At 38.9% G+C, this 19963-nt stretch overlaps 1 protein-coding gene across 10 annotated transcripts in view; it reads left to right on the top strand.

The window, feature by feature from the left end:
- LOC126414772 (probable basic-leucine zipper transcription factor N) overlaps positions 1–19963 on the top strand; it is a 409868-nt gene that overhangs the window by 222863 nt on the left and 167042 nt on the right. For 9 of the 10 annotated variants that reach the window (XM_050083381.1, XM_050083380.1, XM_050083383.1 and 6 more), the window contains one exon: positions 4646–4702. The exons of the other annotated variant lie outside the window; for it this stretch is intronic. In XM_050083381.1, coding sequence (XP_049939338.1) covers positions 4646–4702 — 57 coding nt within the window. The remainder of the gene's footprint in view (positions 1–4645; positions 4703–19963) is intronic. 10 annotated transcript variants of the gene reach the window in all.

The raw sequence follows: 19963 nt of genomic DNA, 5'->3' as shown, positions 1-19963 counted from the left end.
GTTGGGTGGCGATATTCCGTTAGCCTTAATGATGAAACTGTTTCTTCAAAGTATACAGGTTGGGAATATATATAGCTGCGTGTAGTGTGACACAGTTCTTTAACAGAAGGGAGATTGTTTCTATTTACATAAAATTTTCATTGTCAGAATTCGGAAGGTCTCCAATGATTGGGTAACGATAATCCGGTCCTAGCAGAACCTGCAAGATTTTGAGAAGGAGAGCAGTGGTAAGTGGTACCTAGGACCGAGTGCTGGAATCTGGGCTACAAGTATGGATGCCGCTTGCCAGACAACTCCTCATTGCTCCAGCTTCTAATAACGTAGCGAAAGACACGACCCTGGACAAATTTCCACCATGATGTTTATCTTTACTGATGACATCAGATTCTGTCTCTGCATCACTAATGGTCGTGAGTGCCGTGTCAATCAGCTGAGAGGCTGAAAAGTGCAGGATACGTGAAGAACATTCCCTGGCTCATTCTGTTCTGTCGTTACAATCTCGAGCGTGAGAGCTCTTCCAGCCGGATAACACCTAACTTGCTCTCCAAGATAATCATCAACTTCATTTGCAGGAATTATTACCAGGCCTCTCCATCATTGAGCATGTGTGGAACATACCGGGGCGATCTCTGGTCCAGTTGCCACAACAGCAATGTACTTTGAGCAATTGCAACAACAGCTGGGTGAAGAGTGCATTACTGTCTCACAAGAGACATCTAATAGTTCTATGATCGTATCTACATACTGTTTCGAGACAGCATAGTACTGAAAGGAATCTGCCCAACAGTACAGTCTATCCATAGACATGTGAGCCTGTCAATATGATCATATACACTTTACGACATGTTTAGCTTGTACATAAAACTCAATTCATGTACAACCAGTGCTTAAACGTGTGGGTATTCACAAAGTCACTGTAACGTTGCACTATAAAGACAGCCTCTGACGTGGTCAAAACATGGATACAATACATGGCATGCAGTTAGCATATTAGTGAAAGATATTAGTTTCACAACCTGCTCTATGCCCGTTATCTAAGTGATTCATCATCAAACAGATCGGACATTTATCAAGTTTCATCCATATGCTCTCTTGATTTTTCATAAACAAGGATTGTTTTTAGACTGCCTCCTATCTACCATAATATGTAATCTAACATTATGTGGCGATAGCGTCCTGACAATCAATTTTCGCTTAACTTCCACTCAACGAGTTATTGAGGAAATCACTAGAAAAACTACCGAAGTAACATTAGCAAATTTAATACTCAAACAGCGCGAATACATTGAAATAATTACATACAGGCTCCATGTAACAACGAAATTTAAATTCACAGATGGACACATATATAAGGTGAACGCTGTGTTTAATGTGACATAAGTTAGATGGATTGTAGAAAAAAACTTTATTCCTCTTCTTTGCTTTCATGATGAATAAATACCTCCTTACTGACTGAAGAACAGAATTTTCAAAACGGAAATTAAAAACGCATTCTGCCTCTAAATTTTGTATGTGACTTTGCATCTGCTAGCTGAATTCACATTTCTACCTCCAGCTTCATTTTAAACTTGGTTACAAAACATACACTGAGGAAAGCTACGTCAAATGTAGTAATAAGATCCATTCTAACACTTAATGCAATTTTAGTAAAGGCACTTAATTATTACCCTTATTGACACAAAATATTGATAGCATTTCACCAAATACTTTTTATTATGTAGTATAACATTCTCTTTTCTAAATTATTTTCATGTAAAGATTGAAATAATTGAATAAAAAACTTGTAATAATAAGTGTTCCTACAGCAATGATACAAATTCGTTAATATTACTGTGATGATGAACACATTTCTTTTACATTGACTGAAAGCCAAGAGTCGAAAAATCTAAGTAATGGTGTCAATCACTGGTAAAAAGAAAAGTTTATAATAACAGCAAACGCCCATACTACCCTTCCACTGCATGTACATTACTAAAATAATACGTGTTTGTTACTATTAAGTGGTTGTACATTAGAGTTACTGTCAGCGTAAATTAAATAAATGCACTACACGAGTTAATAGTTTCATTAGAACCAAATTCAACACTGCCATCCACAGACTTCACAGAAAGAATTATAAATATTTTATTCCCCAATAATTCTCTCGTCTTAATTTTTTAACTTTGAAAATGTGTGCAATGTTAAAACTTTTCCTTGATAGTTTCGTTTCCCATAAGCTGTGTATATGTTTATTTTACAATCTTTTAATGTAAGGTGCAAACTTTAAAAATATTTTACATAAGAAGTAATTTGGATATCTATAAACGATGTATTTACTGTTCAGGCACAAATTCTAATGTTCTGTATTTTAATTTAAAAGACAACCTGAAAGTGAAGTACTTTGAAGACATTCGGAGAAAATGATGCGTGCGCTAGTATATATGATTCTAATTATGGAGTTACTTGTTATAAATGTTCTATCCTTGGGCGAAAATATATGGAATTAAAATGAATTCTGCAACAAATTAACCATTCATCATCTTTGGATATTGTTATTATAATATTATGAATTACAGAGCAACACTAGGAAACAAATTATCCGAAAAATCTCTTTGATTTAAAATACAACTGTCTTTCAACGGCTTTGATGTCGATAGTCTCTTAGTATCATCCTAATTTTGCTATCTCTTCATCATTTGGAGTCGCTGCTCTTGCATTTGCCGTGTTTGCAATTTAAATTATTTGATGTAAGGTCCGCATTTCATGCGAAACAAAGACAAACACACACAGAGGTGCTGAAACATGTTTGGTTCATACGAAAGAACAGTGTTTTGTATGATAGGCGGACCTTGCATCCAATCACTTGCTACCTCTGCACATCTTGTACCACCAGTGTTGTCTATAGCCTTTCTTATATTTTAATTTTTGTCTCCCACCATAACATTTCATTCTCTACTCCTCACTGTCGTGTCAATGTCGTTCCAATTGTTCTACAAACTTGTGTCTTATTCTCAGACGAGTTTATAGCAGACATCTTTCCTTGGCTGCACTTTTTTCTAACTCTTCACTTCGTACTTTACATAACCGCTTCATTTTTAATAATTTTCAATGGCAGCACATTTCAAAAGGTTCAGTTTTTTCACTTGCATCTACTAATGAAGTCTTTACAGTGTGGTCCTTTTTCTTCTTTCAATATGGGTCACATCCGGTTACTTTTTAGTTGGCGTAATTGGTTAGCTTGGGTGCCAAGTGTGTTAAGAGTTTATGTGTAGCGTAGCGTTGTGTTTGTTTTATTATCCATGATGATATTATGAGAGATGGTAGAGGACGAAACCCGGTATTAGCACATAGCATGCTTCTCTTGAACAGCAACGACAGACCCAGTTCTTCACCAGAAATGTATGCCCAGTTTTGATATTTAGAAAGTCGCTAAACGCCTCTCCAATACTCTTCGGCATTTTCTTATTTGCTCTGTTTATAATTAATCTACACTCTGTGCTAAGCAGGTGTTTCATATACTAATAATTGTTTTATGTCTTCATTCTGTCGAGCAGTGTGGCTATAACTTATGCGAATTTACTCGTTGTACCCCACTGAATACATTCTCTTTCTGAAAAATTGTTGTAAGTTAGTTCGCGCGCAATTATTTAATGTTCTTCGTTAGTGATAGACGTAACCCACGATCACAACAAGCACTATTGCTGCAAATCAAGTTTTATAGAGCAGAGCCTAGTACCCCAAGAAACTGGAGGACATGGTTGGTAGAAGCAGCTATCCTAGTGATACAGTCCCCATAACTTTAGCGAAACATTTTGTAAACTAAATTCTTCACATCACACGATATGTATACATAGCAGATGATTTTTCGATTTGCCATAGAGCATAAATAATTTAGCAAATGGAGTAGTGCCTGAAGTCAGCACATGATCATCAGCAGGATCGGTTGTCAGTTACATGCATCAAAACAGGTTCTCGTAAAAGGGATATGTTTTACCACATCAAAATGTTTAATTATTTATGATGTATCAAAAGTTGTTTACTTTACTTATCGTCCCTCTGTCAGATGGTGGGACACATTACACGAATTTGCACTTATAACTAAGTATACATTTTCTTATTCTGGCTTCTCATACTCCACTTTCCATAATGCGAAATATTCAATACAAAATTACCTACTTTATGAATAATTTTTGCTCACTTTGCTTCCTTGCTTTCATTTAAATAAGCAAAACACTGCAATAAATTTATTCGTAATGTTAAATTTTCATGTTGCAGTTGGTAAACGTTTGAAAAACATCCCTCACACTTCTGCAGTAAGGAGTGTGCTGTGAGAAACACACACAACAAATTTCAGAATAAAAATTAATCCAAAGCTAAAAAACCTGGGAAAGAGAAGGATCAATGTTAAACTGCAATAATACACCAACGTAAAATTCATGAAAGCACAAAAAGGCAAAACTACTTTTAAAACCATTTTCTCAGTTTGGCGTAAGCAACAATAACGTTCCAGAGTTGATTGTCTGTGCCACGTATAGTCCTACATAAAACACAGTTGAACCACGCAAAAAGACATATACAAGCTTTTATTGGCTGCTTAAAGTACATTAATATTTGGCTGCCGCCCTTGCTTCAGATCCCTACTAATAAGCATGCCGGCGTGTTGCAGATAGCACAGGAGCTGAACCAGGTGCTGGGTGGAGAGACCAAGGAGTCAGCACCCAAGGTAAGCCAACAGCACAACGGCACGCTTACGTATTAACGTTAAGCCTAATGATTTTAAAGCATCAGGCACCAGGTAAGGCACGCTGATTCTGAAATCAGCTGTATTATAAGTTAATGCAGCTGGAGGTGCGAGGTAAGTAAATTCCTCTTACTCGTTGATTATTAACAACACTTCAGATTACGTCGACATCCAGAAATGTTATGATGACGACAAACGAGTCGTCGCCAATGTTGACTGGTGGCCAAAGCTAAACAGAAACATATAAATCCCAGCAGGTTTGTCAGTAACGTCGATAAGATGCTGGCTGCATGGGTGGATCTGCAACGACTAAAATAGTTAGAAGTCGTTGGTAAAAAATAATATATATTGTACTTCACTGGATGTACAGGATTCCTCTTGGCTGCATACGTATAATTATAAACAGATAGCTATTGAGGCTACTTAGCGCCTTGTTAGAGGTTGCTTCCTATCAGCTGAAGGCTATGCTGCTTAATACTTGACGTCCCGAGCAAGAGTGGACGAGAGCTCGCTAGAAACTTGATACAAGCCGTGGAGCGGCGCTGGTCGCGACTCGCGGGTCCATCGATACTAATACCGATGCGGTCGATAACTGCAACCCTAACAAGTGTGGTATCGAACGCTGATACCACAAGAATGAAGAAACACATGTCTCATTGAGACCTGACCGTGAAATTACACATACAAACGTGGCTTTGGCTAAGAGTTGAGGATATAGCGATTACTCCCATGATTTGAAAACTTGCGAACTTTAACCTCCAAGTAAAAGTCCACCAGGATCATGAAAGCTGTCTGACAAGGCATACAACGCGTACAACAAACGGAATTGTTCCTCAATTAGACCGGAGTCATATGAGTGGTGCAGAGCTCTCTTTTATTCATGTGACGAACTACTATTTGGTCATATCTATTAAACAGTAGCAATTCTTCTTTACATTTCTCACACAGTCAGATGCACTCATTTTCAAACAAAACATGCAAATTACCCGATTTAAACGATTTAAAGAATTTTCTGATACTAAACGAATTGTGATTATTGGGCAGACTCATCACTGACCACTTGTTTAAGGCTTTAAGTACAGGGTGTTTCAAAAATGACCGGTATATTTGAAACGGCAATAAAAACTAAACGAGCAGCGACAGAAATACACCGTTTGTTGCAATATGCTTGGGACAACAGTACATTTTCAGGCAGACAAACTTTCGAAATTACAGTAGTTACAATTTTCAACAACAGATGGCGCTGCAAGTGATGTGAAAGATATAGAAGACAACGCAGTCTGTGGGTGCGCCATTCCGTACGTCGTCTTTCTGCTGTAAGCGTGTGCTGTTCACAACGTGCAAGTGTGCTGTAGACAACATGGTTTATTCCTTAGAACAGAGGATTTTTCTGGTGTTGGAATTCCACCGCCTAGAACACAGTGTTGTTGCCACAAGACGAAGTTTTCAACGGAGGTTTAATGTAACCAAAGGACCGAAAAGCGATACAATAAAGGATCTGTTTGAAAAATTTCAACGGACTGGGAACGTGACGGATGAATGTGCTGGAAAGGTAGGGCGACCGCGTACGGCAACCACAGAGGGCAACGCGCAGCTAGTGCAGCAGGTGATCCAACAGCGGCCTCGGGTTTCCATTCGCCATGTTGCAGCTGCGGTCCAAATGCCGCCAACGTCCACGTATCGTCTCATGCGCCAGAGTTTACACCTCTATCCATACAAAATTCAAACGCGGCAACCCCTCAGCGCCACTACCATTGCTGCACGAGAGACATTCGCTAACGATATAGTGCACAGGATTGATGACGGCGATATGCATGTGGGCAGCATTTGGTTTACTAACGAAGCTTATTTTTACCTGGACGGCTTCGTCAATAAACAGAACTGGCGCATATGGGGAACCGAAAAGCCCCATGTTGCAGTCCCATCGTCCCTGCATCCTCAAAAAGTACTGGTCTGGGCCGCCATTTCTTCCAAAGGAATCATTGGCCCATTTTTCAGATCCGAAACGATTACTGCATCACGCTATCTGGACATTCTTCGTGAATTTGTGGCGGTACAAACTGCCTTAGACGACACTGCGAACACCTCGTGGTTTATGCACGATGGTGCCCGGCCACATCGCACGGCCGACGTCTTTAATTTCCTGAATGAATATTTCGATGATCGTGTGATTGCTTTGGGCTATCCGAAACATACAGGAGGCGGCGTGGATTGGCCTCCCTATTCGCCAGACATGAACCCCTGTGACTTCTTTCTGTGGGGACACTTGAAAGACCAGGTGTACCGCCAGAATCCAGAAACAATTGAACAGCTGAAGCAGTACATCTCATCTGCATGTGAAGCCATTCCGCCAGACACGTTGTCAAAGGTTTCGGGTAATTTCATTCAGAGACTAAGCCATATTATTGCTACGCATGGTGGATATGTGGAAAATATCGTACTATAGAGTTTCCCAGACCGCAGCGCCATCTGTTGTTGAAAATTGTAACTACTGTAATTTCGAAAGTTTGTCTGCCTGAAAATGTACTGTTGTCCCAAGCATATTGCAACAAACGGTGTATTTCTATCGCTGCTCGTTTAGTTTTTATTGCCGTTTCAAATACACCGGTCATTTTTGAAACACCCTGTACATATTCTTATATGGTTGATATTAGCTGTCGAAACAAGCAGCTTCGAACTTAATTGAAAAATAGTAGTCTGACGCAGTGTGCCGTAAGATATCCTTACTGTTTAGACTTGCAAGTGCCTTAGTAATACATAAGAAGATGACATGTTAAATAAATCAAACCGGTAATCGCCAAAAAAATGTATTTGAGATCCTGGAGGATAACAAACATTCTGTTAAAATGAGAAGTGATCACGACCTTCTCGTAAACACAACATCATTTTGCAGTGAACGGGATTTAGGGCTATTTGTGTGAGGAGTGTAGTCATATGAGTGTTGTTACGGTTGCAGTGAAATGTTTTGAACAAAGCAGCTGGATACAGCCGGAAAATTGCAGTTCAAACTCTGTTGCCGTGTAAATGTTGTGTAACGAGAGGAAAATGCGGTCTTGGCTTCCCGATTTAGTACATTTTCCGCCTTTCGTTCCATTTATCTCAAATGATATTTAATACAATGTGTCAAAGTAGATTAGATCAAACATTACGAGAATATAGTATGCAGACGCCTTATGAGATACTACGAGCTATTTCATATCATTCAATCCCTGCAGTGCCTGGAAGTATCTACTGACATTAAGATATGTGTAACGAAAAAGTTAAATCCTGTAAATAAGCGTGTGTAGAAAGCACGCAGTTCACTGCGACATTTTGTTTTCACATGACTTGTTTTAAGGATATTTACGTTGCTGAGCGAACACGAAATGTCTACAGCGCCAAGTACATCACCTTTACACTTTTCTTCACTTCCAGATATCAGCGATATATAACTCCCGTGTATCACTAAATTAATAATAGTCACACTTACTAAAATATCTGTCGATAAAGTATTTGACGAGGTCTGGTGTTTAATAAATGTTTTATGTACAGGACGAGTCACGTAGAACGTAAGATCCTTTTATTTCGTGGACCATTCAAGATTTCGAAATGAGGCTTCCAACAAATTATGGTACGCAGAGGGACGCGTAATAGTGATTTATAGTTAAGCCATTTAACTCCTGTAACAACTGATATTTTGAAGCGAATACGGGTTTTATAATGGAACGGTGTACTGCTTTAACAGCTACGGAACTCTCCTGAAAAGTCGAATGATATAAAGTTGGTGTCGAAAAATTTCGCAAATACCCAAGAGATACATTAAAATTGAACGGTGAGACTATGGAATTGGTAATTGCGGAATAAACATCTTGAAAAGGAAGGCAGCTCGGCTATATAAGGACGGAAGCAGCAATCATTCGACTGTCTATTTCACAATGGGCAAGGAGCACTCGGACGAAAACTTGAGGATTTTAAATCACTTGAGGCAGCTGGAAGCCCGAGAGAATTTTAATAAGCGTTGTATCACTCTACTCATATCTTTAAAAAGTATAACGTTCTTTCCAAAATAAAAATTAAGAAAAAGTACTTGATTCAATGTTTCAGTTGAAATAAGTTTTAACAGTATTAACCATTCAATAAAATTACGTGCCTCTCTTCGTACTATCGTTTCACAGAAATTTGCGATTCGGTGTATTCAACTGTTCACAAAACGAAAGGAGTATTATGCCTTAAGCGACTCACCTCGTGTAACGGGCAGTCAAATGAAAACGAGACAGAGGGGAAAAAAGTAAGTAAACTGTTTATTATTTCAAAAGTAATCGCCGCAGCTGTTGACACATTTATCCCAGTGAGACAAGACGGTCAGTACCTACATAGAAAAATGTTTGCGGTTCTCTGCGGGAAAGTGATTGTACACAGGCTTCCACCCTTTCTGCCGAAGCAAATGGACGGACACGAAATTCTTTCTTCGGAGATCCAAAAATACGGAAACCATATGGGGAGAGGTCGGGACTGTGTGGAGGACGTGTAAGGGCTTCCCAGTGAAGCTTTTGCAGTGCACTCGAAACAACCTTGGCAACATGTAGGCGGACTTTTTGTGGGCAGGTTGTTTCGCTGGTAAGTCCTTACACATTCCTCATACAGTCCTGACCTGTCTCCAGGCGATTTTCATATTTTTGGAGCCCTGAAGAGAGACTTTCGTGGCCGTCGATTTGCTTCGGACATTGAGGTGCACGCCTGGGCACAATCACGTTTCAGTAGACAATCACAGCCATTTTTGCATGAAGATACTAACGGTCTCGTCTCACATTGCTATAAATATATTAACAGCTATGGTAATTACTTTTGAAATAATAAACCGTTTACTTACCTTTTTTCCATCTGTATCGCTTGCATTTGACTGCATATGGATAGTCCTTCAATCCATACTCCATGAGTGAATAGAATAGGAGAGGTAGTCTAGAAGTAACAGATACATGATCCTGCTAGACTAACTCTCCTATTCTATTCACGCATGGAGTATAGAGTGAGGGAGAAACGATTACCTATATGCATTCAAATGAAAGCGAGACAGATGGAAAAAAAGTAAGTTAACAGTTTATTATAAATATATATACTTCGTTCCACATCATTTGGACGCAAAAATATTTCAAATGGTCTATGGAACACGTAACTAACATCCCGTCGATAATGAGGCAAACAGCGACGGAGGTTAAGCTCTCATTGGACAAGGATACGGTAAAAAGTCAGACTTGGCATTTTCAAAGTTTCCGTACTGATATATGCCTTAAGTGAGTTTTGCAAGCACGGAATACCTACATCTAGATGGTCTGATGGGGATTTGGGTCCCGGTCCTTCCAAATGCAACACCAGTGTCTTAACCGCTAAGTCTCATCTGAAAGAAAAATGCGTAAAGCCACAAAGGCAGATGACTCATATTAGCATGGAATTCCGGAACAGTGTGTTATGATCAAACTGCATCACACTGAATCGAACGTTGAAAACGACTTACCGAGGTAGCGTTTAAAGTGATTCCCGTGTAGGAGCTTTTGGAGATAACGGAAGACTGCCAACTTCCAGTTTGCAAAAATGGTTCAAATGGCTCTGAGTACTATGGGACTTAACATCTGTGGTCATCAGACTCCTAGAACTTAGAACTACTTAAACCTAACTAACCTAAGGACATCACACACATCCATGCCCGAGGCAGGATTCGAACCTGCGACCGTAGCAGTCGCATCCAGTTTGCAGTTGTGCCTGTAATTAACATTGGCTATCGACGTTAATTTGAGCAAGCTACCTGTTAATTAAATTGTCTGTTAAGCTAAAGTGATGAACTGTTCTTGCGAAAAGAAACTTTGACTAGATCTGATTTGCAACTCCTTTTATGGCAAGGAAAAGGTGTTGCACACCTAATGATGGAGAAAATTAATGAAAAAGAACGCAGAATTACTTATTATAGCTCAAATGCGAAGGCAAGCAACATTTAAGTATGGAAGCACGTTTTCCAAGATGTGATAGGCAGCCTTTCCAGAAGAGAACACCACGGCACAAATGAATGTTAATCTGTATAGAGATATGCTAGTGCTTCAGAAACAGTTCAGAGTTTCAGCTGCAGTACGCTGTAGTAAATAGTAAAATATCAGTCCTCAAGTTAAGTATTTATGTTGCAATTAAACACAAATCTTTTATTGCCTTATATACGTTTTGGAAAACAGCTGTTCAACACAATGATAATCATTTCATTCTTAAGAGAAACGCAGAAGACTATTAATCAATGATGGAGAACATTTAACTAAAATATACCTCATGTTCGGCTACTATGTTAGCTGTCGGCGATTGCTTTCTGGTTCCAAAAAATGAAAGCAATGCTTCATAAAAGTAGCGAAAGAAGCAAAACAGTTGTCTTCGATGTTGGACGTTACGATGTAAAAATTTCGTGAGTGCGTGTGTATTTTCTCTGGCTCCTTATTTTAAGGAAAGGAAACGCCTATTTAGAGAGCCTAACACACCACTGTACAGAGCTTTAATGTGCACAAGAGACCCTATATAGGCTCTCTCTCTAACGTGCACCGGACAACGGTTCCATCTGACGGCGCTTCGTGCTACTACGTAGTGCACGTCTTAGCAAGCGTTCCAAACTCGAACAGCATATCGAATTACCCTATTAGTTATTTATTTCCAATGATGAACGCCATAGACCTCTCTTGCGTTGGTTGGTTGGATGGTTTGGGGTATAAAGAGACCAAATTACAGGGTCAATAGTCCCCTCACTTGTGTGGTCAATGATTAACGTCCTCAGCAGAATACGCTTGTGTCATTTGGAGTGGTAAGATGTAATCAAGATATAGTGAGATGTATCGAAAATTCACTATTAACATATATCCATATTTGATTACATATATTAAATAACAATGTAATTGGCTAAATAGCCAAAAACTACAACAAATAAAAGAGCTTGTAGTGGTACTGACCTGTTTGATTTCTGTCGCTTTCTGTCAAAGCTTCACGGTTGGTTAGGCCTCATGTTATTTTCCTCCCTTCATCTGAACAAATCGACACGCAGTATTAAATTTCCTTCGTATGTCTACTCAAAAACTGAAAAATATTTATATTTCATCCTTACTGTATTTTCATAGTAGAAATAAGTGAACGAAATCAACTGCACTCAGTACCCTTTTTACCTCTTACTTCGCTAGCCAAAACAGTTATATAACTGGAGAGTAATTCCGCCTTTTGCAAGACACCGTTTTATGGTTTTGTTATTACCAAAACGTGATTCAGCATTTACGCGCTATTCTCAGTGATATCTGTTTTTATTTCCCTTCTGAAAAAAATATTTTTACATTTTAACGTCCTCATTTTTGGCCCAAAAGTATTTGCATTTGTAAAGGAATGATTATTAGATGCCAAATATTTTGCATTCGTTTATGTGTGGTATACCAGGTAATATGTACGTCGCTGAGTTGATACGAATGTTGTTCACTTACCCTACGCTTAAAGATACTAAATTTGAAAATAATACGTTGGTTCACATACCTCACGTGACGCAAGTAGTTGTGTATGCTGCTAGCTTTATAAATTATCTGCTGCACATTCTACTGCTTGTCATTTGCAAACAACGAAATTGTTTCTATTTTTCTGTTTTACGTTCACTTCAGGGCGAAAATCGCTATATATCCCGTTAGCTACCGTGTTACTAAAAGTTTTATGTAATGTTTTGGTTTTTCTTCTCTTGTCTGTGACGTGTTAGAACTTATTTGTTTTGCTGTTGTCATTTCTTGCTGTATCACAAGCATTTGATATAATTTCACAGCAAAGCACAAGTTTTCTGCGACTATTTCACGTGTAGCTACATTGTTCATTTGTTTAGTTTCGAGCTACAACATCCGAAAGATGATTAAAATGTATGACTCTTCCGCTCATGGAACTTAACGAGTAGTCATATATTTAATAAAGTAACACATCGATCTAAAAATCTGCTGTTTCTGGTGTACATACTAGTCTGCCGTGCTGTAAATTTACCTGTGATAAGGAGCGAGAGGTATTATGCTTTTTTTTAAACTAATTAATGTATTAGATTTTACATTTGGATGAAGAGATGCCAAACTGACATTAACGGTTACTTCAACGGATGGATCGATGATACAACCTGTATTTTAAATATTATTTTCTGTTCGATCTTTTTGAATCATTAAATTGACACACTTCTTATTGCAGCGGTATAGCCAACCTGATCACTTCTTGATCAACACAGCAGTCTCTTCCAAGAGTTTATACAGAAACTGCTTCTCTAAATGCTACTTTATATTGTGATCAGGGCGAATAAATTTTTAGTGAACTATTACGGATATCGTATCTTCATAACCTGACACTGTCAGGTCTTGCAAGTGTAATTTATGAATTCTTTCAAACTATTTTCTGAAAGTCGTATCGTGAAATATCTACTATCCTTTTCTCGGAGCAGATGATACTGAATGTTACTCGCGGAGGGTATTTTTATTTTGCTATTTCGTTTGTATAAATAAATCCATTCTTCTCATCACATTATTTCCGAGGCTAGAAAGGAGTTGGCGCGCTGAAACTGGCGCCCCGGTGTAGCCCGGTCAACGAAGGCCAAAAATGGTCGATATACATTTCTTGCATAAATGTTATTAGTAACTCATATCTGTGCTGGGTATTGTTAACATAGGCCTACATTGTGGGAAATAATCATCCCCTGGGCGTGTCTGCGCACTCGTCGCCAGTAGCTCATAAGGCGCCCTGCAGAAGTGTCGGGTCTTTGTGAAACATACTGTAGTAGCTTCTTGTGAGGTAGTCGGGTAGGTAGGAAATAATTTGCTCGCTCTTCAGTCTGGACACCTACGAAGGAGGGAAGTGTGTGACCACAATTCGGCGCTCTACCTTCCCTCTCGTTTCTACCCTCCACCCCTGCTTCCCTCCACCCTGTTACACCCCCAGAAAACAGTTTGTCCCTTAATACGGCTCTACTGCAGCTAGATGCTGTACACGTATCTAATATCTCTCTTTAACCTATTTTATTTAACAATAAGCACTAATTTTATACCATTAAAATACTATCTTCAATAATCTACGATTTTTCCGCCCCTGCAACGGGGAAACTGTTAGTCCTATAAAGAAATGAAGGGGCGATATCTTTTGCGGGAAATTTAATGTAGTTACAGGGAAACATTTTTACTAAAAGCAGTTGTCTTCGAGTTATTTAAGAAAAACATAAAAACGTGACCTTTAAACTCCCCCACCCTATGGTTGCTAAGTTGTACGTTTTTCCCTTATTCTTAAGCTTTTTTACCGTTAATTTGGCCTTACGTTTTTTATTTTCCCCTACAGCACTTTCTTCCATTTTTTAATATTCGGCGCTGGCCTAAAGAAGAACCCGACAATTCTATCCCTTAACATACATGTAACAAATATACACATTAATTTGAGTATATTTATTAGTATCACAGTTCGGATATAAATTTTAGGGTATTCTATGTTTAGCTTGGTACTTCTGTAGATGTCTCGATCGTACAATCGATAATGTTTCCGATATACTTAATTTCTGATTCTGATGTTATACACATCTTCGTAAAGTTCATTGCAGTGATAGTTTCTTGAATCTATACAGTATATACCCTAGTTCCCTTAATTTACTTTTGTCCGAGAATCGTAATCGGTTTATCAACGAAGAGGAAACGCTAAGCAACAGCAGTACAAAACATGTACTTACAGAAATGGGAAGATACTTTCACGTGGGTTAGATCTGGTTCAGCTTCTGATAAACATGCTTTTTGTGTATTGTTCAGGAATGAATTCATCTTTTCACCTGATGGACAGTTTGATCTCAAGCAACATGCCCAGCACAAACGACGTCAGTTAAAGAGGAAAGCAAGTAGTCAAACCACGAAAGTGTCTAAATATTTTGTGAACACTCAGAAACCTGAAGCCAGTAGTGTCACAGCTTGTGTGTTAGGGCTTTTGTACCACACAGTCAAACATAACCTGAGCTGTGCAAGTTTGGACTGCAGCAATAAATTGACGCCATGTACATTCACAGATTCAGAAACAGCTGTAACACTTTCCTGTGGCAACACGAAGGCACAAATGTTCGAGAAAAGCGTATTAGCACCTACAAGTGCCAGTGATTTTGTCAAAATTCTAAGAACTCCTGAAAGTAGTACATTTTTATCAGCAGCAACAGATGCTTCCAAACAAACGCAACAAAAAGATGTTCCCATTTCGTATAAGATGCTTTGAACCGTTAGCAGGCGTACAGAACGAACTGTCGGCATTGTTTTAAGACGTAAATGTAAGTGATTTGTGATCAAAAATGGCATTTAATAAATGGATGGATCCATGAGTCATTAAGAATATGTCCATGAAAAATCTTCTTTTTTGTGAAGAAAGTGGCAACCCTACCACACCGCCACACTGACAAAGAACCGGTCGGGATGTTCATGCCACTCCGTCCGCCCACTGTACAAAAATTTGCGACCACACAAATTTGTTCCCCTAATTTTCCTTCGTTGACAAGCTACTCCATTTTATTTGACGTATAGTACGAGGTCAGATGCAAAGATCAACACTAGGATCGTATCTGAATTGTTGAAACTGTTGCTGTGGTACTGGAGGACATTAGATCACGAGTTAACGAAGTGGAGATATAGCTCCTGTAAGATGTGTTTAGTACAAAGTTCAAAGTGATATCCAGAGTCTCTGAAATGCTTCTTACTAAAAGCTTTAACCTACAAAAGAAAGGAGACTGTTCAAAGCTACAGACGACAATCAATTGCTTTTCACGTTCCGTTATCTGAGCTGCAAAATCAAGATTCTCTGTTTCTAACATACAGCCAGATCTTTAGAAAATGGTACCTAAAAACTATGGGCGGAGGGATGTTGTAATGCACTATCAGCTTTTGAATCAATTCTATAGTGGTATAAGACGGTTTGAAGTATCCAGTATGCGAAAATAAGCAGCAAATCTCGAAACAGTTCTTTTATCCAGTTTGTGTTCAGCAATGTGGACGTCCATGTCGACAAAATTTATAATAACCAAAACCAGTACCCATGTAAACAAATATATTGTCGTTTACTTCGTGTTATTCGGTTTGTTTTATTGTTTCCAAAACTATTATAACTATTACCTTGATGCATATGATTTCTATCAAATTGATAAATGCCGATATTTAATCATCAGTGACGTGTTTCGTTACTTTCTTAGACTTTTCGAAAACCCACTTCGATGCTCTACAACTTTCCTCTTATACAGCTTTGCGTCCGACCGATCAGTTCTCGGATATTGCAGGTATCATGTTGTTGTTGTGGTCTTCAGTCCTGAGACTGGTTTGATGCAGCTCTCCATGCTACTCTATCCTGTGCAAGCTTCTTCATCTCCCAGTACCTACTGCAACCTACATCCTTCTGAATCTGCTTAGTGTATTCATCTCTTGGTCTCCCTCTACGATTTTTACCCTCCACGCTGCCCTCCAATACTAAATTGGTGATCCCTTGATGCCTCAGAACATGTCCTACCAACCGATCCCTTCTTCTGGTCAAGTTGTGCCACAAACTTCTATTTTCCCCAATCCTATTCAATACTTCCTCATTAGTTACGTGATATACCCATCTAATCTTCAGAATTCTTCTGTAGCACCACATTTCGAAAGCTCCTATTCTCTTCTCGTCCAAACTATTTATCGTCCATGTTTCACTTCCATACATGGCTACACTCCATACCAATACTTTCAGAAACGACTTCCTGACACTCGATGTTAACAAATTTCTCTTCTTCAGAAACGCTTTCCTTGCCATTGCCAGTCTACATTTTATATCCTCTCTACTTCGACCATCATCACTTATTTTGCTCCCCAAATAGCAAAACTCCTTTACTTCTTTAAGTGTCTCATTTCCTAATCTAATTCCCTCAGCATCGCCCGACTTAATTCGACTACATTCCATTACCCTCGTTTTGATTTTGTTGATGTTCATCTTATATCCTCCTTTCAAGACACTGTCCATTCCGTTCAACTGCTCTTCCAAGTCCTTTGCTGTCTCTGACAGAATTACAATGTCATCGGCGAACCTCAAAGTTTTTATTTCTTCTCCATGGATTTTAATACCTACTCCGAATTTTTCTTTTGTTTCCTTTACTGCTCGCTCAATATACAGATTGAATAACATCGGGGAGAGGCTACAACCCTGTCTCACTCCCTTCGCAACCACTGCTTCCCTTTCATGCCCCTCGACTCTTATAACTTATAACACTGCAACAGCATTTACGTAGCTTGTATTATGAAATACCAAATTTGGTTTACGTACTATGCCCCAACAGAACAAGTAGTCCTGTCACGGAAAAGCCACGTATAACACTCCTGTCTGCTACTACTGTACCATAACCTTATAATTGGAAACAGGTTATGAAATAAAACTATTTTGTTCAAGCAATTATGGTATATAGCAACAGAGCAGTGTTACCCTCTGAGGGGAATTTTGTTAGGTTGACCGTGCTGTACCTAACGGGAATGGCTTATCGAAAATGAAAGTCAGAATTACGTAAATATTTGAACAGTACGAACAAAATTTTGTCTATCTGTACTGTTCAACTGAGAAAGAAAACGGTCGCCAGCCTAACTAGGCAAGAGAACGATTAACATTCTCTTTTAAGAAAATAGTTATCAGTAGCTATAACGGATCCACACAACCTATACTTTGTCACACGCGAGTGCAGTGAACTATTACACATACATATGTTTACGGTAAGATTGGAACTAACAGAGCAGCAGAAACAATTTGCAAAATTATAACAGCTACCAAAACACACTATTACTTTCAGGGCTTACACAAAGTGAATGGTCTTTATAACATTAGTATTAATATGCACTTCTAATACACAAGAGAGACAAACACTTAGTAATCATGAACATATAATTTCCTACTATGCAGTTTTCCACTTTTACTACTGTGAGACATAAAATTAACATTTATGTAAGATACTGACTCACTTTCTGCGATTTACAACAGGCAGTAATGTGATCATTTACTAAGCAAAACTTTATAAGCCTCAGTCTTAAGAACTTTTAATTTGAAGTTGGCAACAACACAGTAATAAGCAGTTTTACTAGGAAAATTATTTTCAGCAAGCATCATTAACTTTAACTCACTCTCTTGCCACATTAACTTTAACTTTCTCTTTACTATGTTCAGGAGGCATTAATTAGAAAACTGGGTTTTAATGTACTTTCAGTAAGGACACTCGGTAATCACTTTAGTTCAAACGGAGAGGACCCTGAGAGGTGTTATGATGAGGAGAAAAGTCAAGGTTGGTACATAAATTCTGATATAAATTACCTTATATTTCAGCACATTAGCACATCCATTAAGCTGATCCTTCACTGTACATCATTATAGTATTACGTTGCAATGATTGCGCAATGTGGTGGCAACTGCATGTTGGTAGGTGGAATTGCAGACAGAATTGCTGGACTCTGTCATTTCTTGGTGGCGACGACAGATACAAATTCCAGAATAGTTCCAGCTATTTATCCATCCATCCGAGGCATTGGAAAGAAGCACGAAAAGCCTCTCTCGAAATCAGCACAATATGCATATTTTACATGGCAGTGCACGGACTGGTGGCTCGTCCCGAACTCGTAGCTCGTCCCCGACTGACTACCAGTTCCACCTTTTCCACCTAGGCCAACCACAATTTGCGCGCGCTACACAGTTCCGTTCCCGAGGGGAACCACTACACCTTTTACATACAAACTAACTAGGAACCCTAAGTGAGGATCAGCAGTTTACATAACAGTAAACAATCATTTTAAACAAACAGAACATTTGCACATATAGACATTTCTACAAAAAATTATTCACACAAAATTACAATTATATACAGTAAGTTTTGTTCCCTCCAAATGGGACAAAGCATTTAAACGACTGCATAGAACCAAACCATGACATCAAAGTTTGTGCAAAGAAAGAAATATACAGTTTTATGTTATCGATTCAATCACACACATTTACAGAAGCTCAGCGATGTAACATTAAATGAAACAAAGGCAGCGATGTAACGTTAAATGAAACAAAGGCGAAATAAATCAGTACAACATTAGAGCTATGGTGTTACAAACTGCCTTCTGGTTACCGTACAAATTGTAAATAGCCTTTCGCTCCCTGTATTTTACCCCTGCTACCTTTAGAATTTGAAAGAGAGTATTCCAGTTAACATTGTCAAAAGCTTTCTCCAAGTCTACAAATGCTAGAAACGTAGGTTTGGCTTTCCTTAATCTTTCTTCTAAGATAAGTCGTAAGGTCAGTATTGCCTCACGTGTTCCAATATTTCTACGGAATCCAAACTGATCTTCCCCGAGGTCGGCTTGTATCAGTTTTTCCATTCGTCTATAAAGAATTCATGTTAGTATTTTGCAGCTGTGTCTTATTAAACTGATAGTTCGGTAATTTTCACATCTGTCAACACCTGCTTTCTTTGGAATTAGAATTATTATATTCTCCTTGGAGTCTGAGGGTATTTCGCCTGTCTCATACATCTTGCTCACCAGATGGTAGAGTTTTGTCGGGACTGGCTCTCCCAAGGCCGTCAGTAGTTCCAATGGAATGTTGTCTACTCCCGGGGCCTTGTTTCGACTCAGGTCTTTCAGTGCTCTGTCAAACTCTTCACGCAGTATCGTATCTCCCATTTCATCTTCATCTACATCCTCTTCCATTTCCATAATATTGTCCTCAAGTACATCGCCCTTGTATAGACCCTCTATATACTCCTTGCACCTTTGTGCTTTCCCTTCTTTGCTTAGAACTGGGTTTCCATCTGAGCTCTTGATATTCATACAAGTGGTTCTCTTTTCTCCAAAGGTCTCTTTAATTTTCCTGTAGGCAGTATCTATCTTACCCCTAGTGAGATAAGCCAGGTATCATATAGAGACATAAACGCAAAAAGGGTGAGAGATCATCATATTGCGTACTCTAGCCACTCCTCTCATCGTTGCAGCTTTGTTATAACTGATGAACTACGGAATAGTACCCCAGCGTAGTGTCATAAACAAAGCTTCATAGCGTTTGACTGCAGTAGACGCAGTAATGTTTGTTTTCCTGTCGCGGAGAGAGAATGACGACGTAAAAAAAGTGGAGAGGCCCGACAGACAAGTCGTTAGCTTAGGCGCGCCGTCTGTGGCTCGCCGCACTATAAACGAACACTTAGCCGTAAAAATAGCCGTTTAGTTGTTATTAATTTTCGCAGTGTCTCGC

This window comes from Schistocerca serialis, chromosome 1, assembly GCF_023864345.2.
Source record: "Schistocerca serialis cubense isolate TAMUIC-IGC-003099 chromosome 1, iqSchSeri2.2, whole genome shotgun sequence".
Lineage (NCBI taxonomy): Eukaryota > Metazoa > Arthropoda > Insecta > Orthoptera > Acrididae > Schistocerca > Schistocerca serialis.
The sequence above is the reverse complement of the archived record's forward strand: the minus strand, read 5'-3'. Positions and strand labels throughout refer to the sequence as shown.